The 11,373-nt window shown below is 38.7% G+C and overlaps 1 protein-coding gene across 1 annotated transcript in view; it reads right to left on the bottom strand.

The window, feature by feature from the left end:
• Positions 1-4,395: 4,395 nt before the first annotated feature.
• Positions 4,396-11,373, bottom strand: part of SALL3 (spalt like transcription factor 3) — a 16,764-nt gene continuing 9,786 nt past the window's right edge. The window contains exons 3-5 of the mRNA XM_026843583.1: positions 9,430-11,373; positions 8,873-9,213; positions 4,396-7,889 (exon numbers count right to left, since the gene is read on the bottom strand). The exon at positions 9,430-11,373 is cut by the window's right edge and continues 993 nt beyond it. Coding sequence (XP_026699384.1) covers positions 7,458-7,889; positions 8,873-9,213; positions 9,430-11,373 — 2,717 coding nt within the window. The 3' untranslated portion in view covers positions 4,396-7,457. The remainder of the gene's footprint in view (positions 7,890-8,872; positions 9,214-9,429) is intronic.

Genomic DNA, 11,373 nt, shown 5'->3' with positions numbered 1-11,373 from the left:
ACTGCTTTGCAGAAGAGAAACAGAAGATATATTGTCATAGAAGAAACACTGAAAAACTGCTTCATGAAGATAGTAGGGGTTGGGGAAGAGGAAAGGTATATGCTGCAGAGACTACCAGCCTCATTTAATCTACCTTCTGTAAGGCTGCAATTGGTGCTATAGTAATAGGATACCTGATAAGATATTTTTAAAATTTCCTTTCAATGAGTAATACTGATTCGCATATATCATTAGCTTACTTAGGGTAAATTGTGGAGCATTAGGCTGCCCAGTCTAAGGGAAAGTACCACAGTCTGGTCCAGACTGTTGCCAAATGTTGAAACAGATGTCACATTCAACGACGCAAGATACATATACAACAGTTTGAAGATTTAACTGAATTTTCTTTTAATCAAATTTCCAAAATGCATATGGAACTTGATTCCGCTACCCATTACATTAATTAGCTAATGTCTTCGTATAAGTCCCTTTGGTTTCAGCAAACCTGTTTGGAATGGGATGATGGCAGAGTAAAACCTAGGTGAAGGACTGAATTCTAACCGAGAAGTAATCTATAAAGCTATGTTAGGAGACTAATTTAATTGAAAATATGGGGAAGAAAAGGCAAGTCTCAATCAAGTTTTACCTACAAAACTTACCTAAAAAGGTGTGTTCTCCTGTTTGAGGTTCCTGTTTATAACTGTTCTTACTAGGAATGCCTAAAAAAGCAAAAACCCAAACAAAACCCCCTATATCAGGCACATTATTCAGAGTATAAAGTGATAGAAACCAAATGGAAATGTGTCCACATCTCCCGATGACCACATTCTTTTATGTGCAAATTTTATTTGCTGCACACAACAGGTAATGGCATAGGAATTCCTACATAGATGTTTACTTACACTCTCCACCACCAGCCTATCTGAAATACATTACTTATGTTAGTATATCTGTAGGTCCCATATGAAGTGTGTGTTGTAGCAAGACAAGTGCCAAGTGTTTGACAAAGTTGGCTGATCCATGAGTGCTAATTGACACACAAGAAAGTCAACAACCTCCAGTCATGTTGGCTGGTACCCAGAATGGAACAGTGGAGAGATGTCAATAATTCCAAGGGAAAAGAAAGAGAGATTCTTTAGACTGGATTCACCCACTTTTACTCCATGACATGTCTGAGTGACATTAGTGAGACTGACATCACCAAGGACACCTTAAACAAATCTAAACCAACAATTTTCCTTCTATTCAAATAAAAAAGACAAGAGTATCAATAGAATTAATTGAGCTAATATATTTAGCACATGAACAGTTGCTAATGAGGTTGCTTAACATAGTATTGTAAATTGGATAATTCTTACCTGTAAAAACATGTTAAATATGGTTTGTCAGTCTGGGAAATGAATTACTTTCTGTTCAACATCCAAATGATAGCAAGCATTACCTTTGGAAATATTTAATTATTTATTTTAACATATATACAGTGAGTGACTTATCCTGATATAATAGCTTGTTTCAACATAATCTAAGACTTTTATGATTTAGTGAAGGTTTTTAACACATTTCAGATTTAGAAACTTTCCTCATAAGCCTTCATAAATATAATCATAGTGACAATATGTCTTTCGTTGTCTTTATTTCCAGTTTTTGTGTCTTTAATGAGGGCCAACACCATTTAACGATGTTTTAGTTGCATCTGAAATGGATAACACTTGAGCAAAATATGCAACACAGTTTGAAATTAATTCTAAGCAGCTAAAGAAATTTAAAACATACATGTTTATAGGTACATGTATATTATATATTGGTGTATAATAATATATACACACACATTTATTTTAATGTTTAGCTTTAATAGCAAAAAGTACAGTAGAATTTCACTGATAGCAAGATTTGATTCTAGATTATCCATAGAAAATTGGTGTACTTTTTCTGAAAATCAATACAAGCTCAAAACAAAATGTGGTACCAGGTAATTCTCTGCTGTGGTCTAAAACCGATAATCAATTTGAACGCCTAAATAATTGAATTAAACCCTACAGTAATCAAATAGATAATTGATAATTAAATGCCTCCATTGGAAAATGTTACTGAGTAAAATTTTTTATCAATCCCAAGTAGGTCAGTGTACAGTATTTAGGATAAGGCCTCTCAGTCCTGACTGGAGCCCATAGGTACTACTGGAGTACAAACAATAAATAATAGTACATGTACTGTAAACTCTCTAAAATCAGTGATAATACCAAGCATTTTCCATCTTTGAAACTCTGTACAAACATAAAACTATTCCTCACAACACCCCTGTGAGGTAGGTACAAAAGTATTACCCCATCTTTACTGATGGGGCAACTCATCCCGATACTACAAGGTGCTAGCTGACTCTGCAAGGGGAATTTCTCTCCCTGATTCCTAGACACCCCAGAAATATGTAATTCTCAAGCAGAATCAGAGTCTAATTAGTGACTTGCCCACATCCCTAAAATATGTCAGTGGCACAGCCCAAAGCTGTTGGCTTTCACATTTGTCACTTTGTCAATTGACTGAGACATTCTCCCTTATGAAAAAATAAAATACTATACATTGGTGCTGTGACATGCACAATCATGTGTTGTTTTCTTTTTTTTTTTTTTTTTTTTTTTTTTAAGGCATTTCCCTGTGAGTGCCTACCTTGTGTAACAGAACCATAGCAACAGTCTCACATTCTTCTACTTTTATGCATAAAAGTTACAGTTTCTTTTACTAGTTTATGTGAAGAAGAACTGATTATTCATGTGATGACATCAAATTCTACATTAAGGGCCACGGTCATCTTTTTTTTAGATTCAGCTTTCAGGACCTCCTTTAAAACTGGGATAATCCTGTGGTATGTACTAAAATATATGTATTCTTTTTTCCGTCTTTTAAAAAATAAAGTCCAAAATGCTTTTGCCTAGACATACTTTTAATATACTATATAGCTAGCCATTGTTATGATGACATGTAAAGTAAAGCAAGACATCTGAACCTGGAAGCAGTCCCTCTTGCACCAGTGGAAACCTGGAGTATCCCCACTGAAGCCCATGAGTTTCAGTGGTGTAAAAGCAGGTGCAGTGAAGTTAGGATGAGGACTTCCATCCTCCTGACCATCTGTGGCTGCCCTATACCAGAAACGCTAACAAACTTCATGCCTTCATCTGGAGGGAAGAGTATGAACGGCATGTTTGTTAACAAACCCTGTGAGCTACACACATACCTGATCACATCACTGATGACTTCATTATTCGTTATGCTAGTGTTACACACAGATGTAAAAAACAGGCAGCTCTTTTGACTTCTGCAGAATTAGAGAAAAAGGAAAAAATAAAACACAGTATCTTCCAAATGACAGAGTACGTGCAGAGAAGTAAATTAAAGGCAACACAAACACAGCACAAATGCGGCTTTAAAAAAATAAAGTATTTGCCAAGATAGAAAGGACAAAATAAGTAAAGGAACAGGTAATATATTGAGGGCTAATATATACAAAAGGGAAAAAAAAGAGGCAAAAAAGTAGTAATGTCAATCATTTGCCATAAATGCTCTCTTTCTAATGACTCATTGAAAACATATGTGAAGAGTTTGAAAGCCTTGCTGGAATTTTCATGTTGTAAAATAACCCTCCGCTCAAAAAATCATAACCTGCAATTTTTCTGATTATATGGAGTTCCTACATGGCTCTATCTTTAAACATTCATAATTCAGCAGACTTTGACCATTTTTATCTGTGTAGCACGTTATAATATTTTGTGTCTTCCTATAATAAAAAAAAAACCAAACCCATACGTATTTAAAAATAGATCCCATTCTGATTTCATCCTTTTCCTTGGGAGGAGGGGAAGGCAGGTGATTTTCCTCTTGTATTTTGAACAGAACCATAACTATCAGTGCTCCTTTGCTTTCCTCTTTTGAGTATCATGTTTCTTCTCATCAAGGCTTAGGGATGTGTGTGCGGGAACACAAGCACAAACCTATTGTTGTTGAATCACCAGAGGAAACTCATACCTTCTTTTGGTAGGTCTTATGAAACAGAGTATCTTCATAACAAGGCCACTGAAAGATGATTAATACAGATTTTTCTCTTTTATTTATCTTTTGTCCGATTTAAATGCAGCAGGCATTCATCACCAGATTATAACAGCTTGAAGGTTACTCAAACATACAGCTTTTTTGCAGGAGATACTCAATCACATGCCTAACCTTAAGAATGTAAATACTTTCATGTAAATACTTTCATTTAAATCAATGTGAAAAAATAATTTGGTTCAAGTTAGACATGCTTTGATAAATTAGGGTCTTGGAAAAAAAAAAAAAGAAACAAAGCCATGGGTTTAAACGTACAGGTTATGTCATTTGGAATGAATGGATGCGAGTTGTCAATTTTTTTTTTCTATTTTTTAAAAAAAATTTTAGAATTTTAACTGCTGCTGATAAATTTGTTCCCAAATTTTATCATGCAGTGTATTGTGAATATTAGGCAGATGTTTAAACAACACGAAAAGGAGGCTTTTTTGGTAGACAGTACATAAGTGTTCAGAAAGCAGTCAATTTGAAACAGTAGTCCTTCCAAAGGCTGTTTTCCCCCCTCCAAAATGTTTTTTTTTTCCTACTATCTTGCAAGAAATGCTCTTAATTATTTATTTTAATTGGAAAAGAGACTTTAATAATTCTACCCCTTTGCACTGTTAATATATATTAGAATAGCATTTGAATATAAGGTGTCGACCTTATTCCGATTTTCAGATGCGACGATTAGAAGTCATTGACACCAATCTACCACAAGTGACCTTAGTCTCATATCTTGCTCTGTTATTAGAATAATCAAGGAACGCAATTCAGAAATAATATTACATCCTGCATTTTATTCAATTCCATATGACAAAAATAGTAACCTAGACTAAGACATCCATTTCAATCAGTAGATGTGTCAAGCCAACAAGATTTAATAATAAAAAATATTGGATCTAGGTAACAATTCCCAGCTGGTTCAGGGAGGCTCCTAGCCCTACATGGTATCGCAGTATAAAAATAGTGTCTCTCTTCACCATGCAGAGAGGAATGACCTAACCCTGAATACAAAATGGGGTCAGTCTTACTGTACCATCATCAACCATCTTATTTACAACACTTTACATATTTTTATTTTTTTTCTTTTTCATTTTTTCTTCTCTTTTTTTTTTTTTTTTTTTTTTTTTTTTTAAGTTATACACATCCTTTAGGGAATAGAGATAACACTACATGGTACCAAATACTAACAAAAAAAAAGTCACACCAAAAATGACACAGATAAATAAAAACATTCAATTGCTGAAATACAGCAACATTAAGCCACCTCAGTTTTCTTTTTTTCAATGCTTGGAAACACCCCTAACCACCCACACATTGTGGCAAAAAAAAAAAGATGTTATATAGTAGAGGTGTTACAGATATATAATTTTCCTTATATATAGATATATATCTCTATATATCTCTATCTCATCACTGTAGAAAATGGAGCTGTAGAGTTTATTGTTTATTTCCAATAGAAACAAACAGCTAATAAGTCTTTGAACCTCTTTTCACTCCATTACATGATGGCCGAAATAGTCCATCCTCTTACAGTAATGTTTTTTGTTGTATAAGAAAGATTGTCCTATTTTTCAGTCTCAACTGAGAAGACCTCACTGTCTGATTCGTTCTTCAGGGGCATAAAACTCCTTGTGCTGTTACCCAGCTACCCATAAAGTCCCTTCTGTTGGACGGAAGTTCATAATGTCAACTCCACCATGCTTGTAATGCACAAAAATGAGGTAGTACACAAAACGTTTACTGTTCAAGTTTTGATTAAGCCCCAGTCTCCTCAGCATCCCCAGCCTAGCTTATGAGTGGAACCATTCCCTTTATTTACTCGGTGTAATTTAAACAATGCAATCAACATAAAATTATATTCGATTAATCGGAGTACATTGTGCTTTGGAGCAATCTGAGAAGATAATCAGCATGAGTTGGAAATAAATACAGAATATTTGTATGTTACTACTGCTCACACTGCCCAAAAGTTACTGTTTTGTTCCCATGTTGTTAAGCAGTCAACTTTCTCGTGGGTATGTGTGAAAGAGACAGAACAGATTACAGTAAAATTAAACCTACACAATGTTCTCCTTCCTCTATCCTAGACTTGTATTAATATCACACTCCTAAGATAAATGTATCAGAATTCCGTTGGGGGTGGTCATGCTTTTAAGTGGGCTTTGTAGAAAAGTTAAATGAATCATTTCCATTTAAGAAATGGCAGGCCCCATATTTCCTAAGGATCTGACAGTTCTCCGTGGCTTTTCTGCTTAGTTATTAGAGATCTCTCATTGTTTGACCTTAAAACAAAACAAGAAACTGCAACAGGGTTCTCCTCCTTATTCCTTATGTCAAAGTACTATTTATAAAATAGTTTACATCTTTGTTCAGTTTCAAATTATAGACAAACCTCCCTAATACAAAATACTAAAAGTGCAATAGTATAAATTAAGAGTTTGCAACCACATTATACAAACATTACCTTTTTATTGTACAGCTTTGATAACATGGAATATTTACTCACAACTGTTTATAATGTTGTGAATAAGTTATGGTGCTAAGGTTTGTCTGTAACTTGTTTTCCAATCATTGAGCTAAAGTCCACACTACATTTTTTTTTTTCATTTAATAGAACAACTGTCCACATAGCAGCTACAAATATTTAAATAAAAAAAGGTTTGTTACTGACAGGTACTTGCACATGAAAAGCATGCTATCTTTCCCAATAAAACTTCACAATTTTGCCTGCATTGAAATAAACCACTTATTCATAGTAAAACAAAACTTGCTTAAAAAAAAAAAAAAAAAAGGAAAAAAAGAAAAATCACATAGCCAGATGTATTTTGCAGTACAAAAGCTTCATTTAAGTTTGGGGCTAGTATATTGTCTGTTACCCGCATAATCTTAACATTATAAATACTACAGACAAGGATACTGTAATAATACACAGCATTGGGGTACTAAATCACTTATTTAAGATTAAGATTCCTAAAAACATAGTCCAAGTTGCTAACTAATTTGAACGAAACCAGCAAATAAGTGTGACAGAATGCCGTAATGGAGCCCCCCTTCCTCAGGTGATAGTAAGTTTTGTAAGAAGAAAAGTGGACGTAGACTAGCCTCTTTCTGTTTCTAATGAAGTTATCCCATGATTTGTTTGTTTGTTTTTCTGTTAAATTAAAAGGTTTCAAAGTTCTCAGTAACAGTCAAACTCACTGTTGAAAGAAGTACCATGCAGATCTTGCAAGACAACTTTTCAGCAGCCACAAAGTTACGTAATTCTGCTATGGGTAAAACTTTAAAGGGAATCTATGCATTTAGTTCAGGAAACTAATGCTTAGCTTCAAAAGCTGTACATGGAACGGGACAAGTGTTGTGTCGAGTAGTGGTCCAACAGTTATTCGGAATGAATGCTTTTAATTTATGCCAATCTCTTTATTATCCTCAATAAATCTGGTGAAAGGACGATTGGCTCCCGTTTCAGAACTTGCTTTGTCCAGACCAACAATGGGAGGGCTGCTGCCCGTGCGAGCTTTGTCCATGCCACCGGTAAGGTTACTTAGAGGCGGGATGGCGCCTCCGCCTAGACTTACTGGGAGCTGGGGAATGCCTCCGTTCTGTATGACAGAAATCTCATTGTTCTTCATAGCAAGTCCATTAGTGATAGCTGCAGCATATTGGTTCCAAAAATTGGGGTCAACGTTCATGGCCCGAGCTGCCAAATCCTTCTGGAACATCTCGGAGAACTTGAGTGCGTCGCCACCAAGCAGAGCCATGGGGTTTTCCACGGAGAGGCGGCGGCCACGGCGTGCAGGGGCATTATTCCACATGTGCGTTCCCATGTGAACCTGTGGAGCAAATGGAAACAGGAAGCACCCCCAAGTTAGCACGGTCTGGTGTGGTGGCTGGCCTGACATGCTGTTACAGTATCGCTTGCTTTAAAAAAAAAAGCCTTTTAATTTGCATTGGAAAGAAATAAATTACAGTTAAGACATAGTTCTAAGGCCCAAACAACCTATACAAAGAAAACCCAGCTCCGTAGTAATTTTTCAATGTGCATTTGTTTCTTCTCAGTGAAAACAAATGCAGCGTGGCAAGAATAAAGAATACGTATCCTCTCAGGTTAGACAATTTCACATGCAAGCTGGAAGTCCTCACATGGTGAATATTACCAAGGGCATTACTTGTACTAGGAGAGGGGAGGTTTTTTCTGTCCTTCCCCTTTTTACATCTTGTCTATTTTAATAATATTTTACGTGATCTCAGAGGCATCTATTCTGTTAAATTTGTATTTTTAAAAAGGACATTTAAAAATTTATTCCCCGGGCTGTGTCCTGATGGTTAACCAGACTGCGGGAATAAGAGGCATCAGTCCTGTAGTAACCCGCTGTAAATCAGTGGGAAACAGCTTTCTAGTCTGCAGTGGCTGCAAAGCAGAACAGAAAATGGAAATTTGAGAGGCACCCAAGGAGCCGAGCAAGCTCTGCATTTCTGGTTTATAGCGAGGTTATTTTGCACTGATGGTCCACAAGAACTGCCAGAACATGTCCATCAGCTGACTGCATGTGCCATCACGTCTGTCAGGAGAACTACAACGTGTGTGCACATGCAGCTGGAACCAGTTTTAAAGTTCGCATCATTGCACAGCCGTTTTCCAGTCCCTAGCTTCAACACAGTGGAAGCGTAATAACCACTACTATACAGCAAGCATTTCCTTGAAGCTCCCTTCTCTCCTGTCTTTGGGACAAACACTTAGCACTAAAACCTGCTGAGTTCAAGCACAGTACCTTAAACCACCCCCGAGCCTTTACATTTTTATTTGGCCTCTTACCTTAAGATTCCCCTTTGTGGTAAAAGCTCTACCACAGATTGTGCAACCAAACGGTTTTTCACCAGTATGGGTGCGCTCGTGTATCTGCAGTGCACTTGCTGAGGAGAAGGTCTTCCCGCACGACTGACAGTTGTGCTGCTTGGGAGTCCGGCGAGGGGGGGGTGCCAGCATAGGGGTGATCCCCGGACTCATCACTGTCTGTGGTGCAGCAGGAACCTGGATTCCAGCTGGAAGCGAGGGAACCTCACCCAAAGAGATCGGCTTGCTGTGACCATTCACTTCCATTTTGATCATGGTAGGTGCTGTACTGGTGACCAGGCTAGGAGTACTTTGGCTGGGACCTAGAGTAAAGTTGGGTTCAAATAACTGAGAAGGCAGCTCTTTTAATTTGTGCGTCAGTAAGTGCTGTTTTAAATTACCCATAGTGGAACACCCACGACTGCAGACTGTACAAACAAATGGACGTTCTTTAGTATGGCTGCGGTAGTGAATTTCCAATGCACTCTTACAAGCAAAAGGCTTGCCACAGATATTACAAACAGTACTTTTAAACTTACCACGTTCTCTGTTCAGGAACAGCAGGCTAAAAGGAGCCTCCTCTTTGATGACTGGTCTTCCCGGGTTGGTGGATGTCAGGTCTAATGCGCCTCCATTTTCAGTTGCAGGTGGTGGACTGTCTGGTTTTTCTGTCTTTAATTGTATTTCTTGTGGCTCTTCCTGGTTACTGAGACCTGGGGACTTTGATCTGAAACTTTCACTATTGCTATTTACCGGAGACAAAGCTTGCATGGAGGAAGAAGACTCTGACATTGCAGGGCTGCCTGCACTCTGGCTTTCAAGATCACCAACGGCTGACGAGGAGTCGTTGCTCAAATGGTCACTTTCCCCTGATCCATTTTCTATGGATTTTAAACTGGTCAGCTGCTGACAGTTCATGACAGAATCAATCATTTTCATTTGATTCTCCAAAGCAGCAATACTGGAGATCACAGAAGGTGGTGAAGAAGGACATGACCCAGAGTAAGAGATAAGGGGTTTGGATGAGTCACTTGCTGTGTCCTTTAGCTCCGGGTCCTCTTCCATAGAATTTTCATCAATGTCATCATCGAAGTTGCTCAGTGTGTCGACGTTCTTCTCATCGTAGGAAAGCTCTGAGTCCATGGCGTCCTGGAAGCCCTCTGGTAGCGGTGTGTTTGGAATTTGCCCGCCCATATGCATACGAATGTGCTGCTGAAGAACAACTGCATTTGTAAATTTCTTCTGACAAATGGGACACGAGTGCTGTACTCTAAGTGGTGGCTTCGCTCGATGAACTCCAAAATGTGTTTTTAGATTGCCTTTGGTAGTAAAGGCACGTCCACAAATTTTGCATTTAAATGGTCTTTCTCCTGTATGAGTTCTGTAATGCATCTTGAGAGCGCTCTGACAACTAAGCACACGGTGACAAATGACGCATTGATTTGGATCTGTCATCTTCTTATCAATGTTCTCCACTAGCTGTTGTAATTTTGAGGTTTCTGATGTTTGCATAGAGTCAAGCAGACCACCGAATGGAAACTTTGCTTTAAACTGGTCAGACACTGCTGGAAGCACAGGGTTTGGGAGGCTTGTTGCAACGCAGCTGTCTGTAACAGCAGTAGGAATTGAAGACGTGGAAGCTGTGGAAACTTGCCCCCCTGCAGAAAGATCCCCAAGCCGTGTGCTCGTGGGAGGCAGAGTGACAGGTTCTGCCTTGGTCAGAGATGAGCCACTCTGAATGGGCTGTGGGGATTCAGCAGATGCTGGAACGCCCGACTCAGAAGTGTTGAGGCTCGGGGACAGAGAAGTGCATTCGCTGGAGGCAGGAGAAGGCCTCTGGGGTGACCTGCTCATAGGAGTGATACTTGGAGAATCTCCATAACTGTTCACACCGGGTATAGTGGGGGGCAGCTGGAGCCCGATGGAAGTCGGGATGGTTGGTAAAACGGGTTTGCTGTCTAACCAAGTTGTGACCGGCTTTTCGGGGGGCAGCGACATCCCATATGGGATTCCAGAGCAGGTGGGCACGTTATCGAGGTATTCTGGAACAGGATAAGGATTCATCTGAATGTGAGGGTATTTCTCTTTATGCCTCTGAAAATGAACCTTCAGGTTGCCCTTTGTGGAAAAGCGGTTTCCACATATGTTACATTTAAAAGGTCTTTCGCCTGTATGTGAGCGGAGGTGAATTTGTAAAGCACTGTCACTTCCAAAGACCTTGGCACAAAAACGGCATTTATGTTTAAAAAAGGGATCCTCGGAGCTTGACTTGGGTTCAAACACTGACACATTTGGTGGCTTTCCTTTGCGGTGCTTCATAAGGGCAGACAGAGGATCTAGTGCGTTAGCCGTTGCAGCGATGCTAACCAGTGGATTGGGGAAGATCACACTATTTGATGAAGTCTGAGGTAGAAGTGGGTTTGGCAGGCTGGACACTGAGGTGAGGCTTCCATGTCCTATTGAAGGCGGAGTCGAAGCATTCT

This window comes from Athene cunicularia, assembly GCF_003259725.1.
Source record: "Athene cunicularia isolate RWA chromosome 2 unlocalized genomic scaffold, athCun1 chr2_part1, whole genome shotgun sequence".
Classification (NCBI taxonomy): Eukaryota; Metazoa; Chordata; class Aves; order Strigiformes; family Strigidae; genus Athene; species Athene cunicularia.
This window is presented reverse-complemented; position numbering and strand designations above follow the sequence as displayed.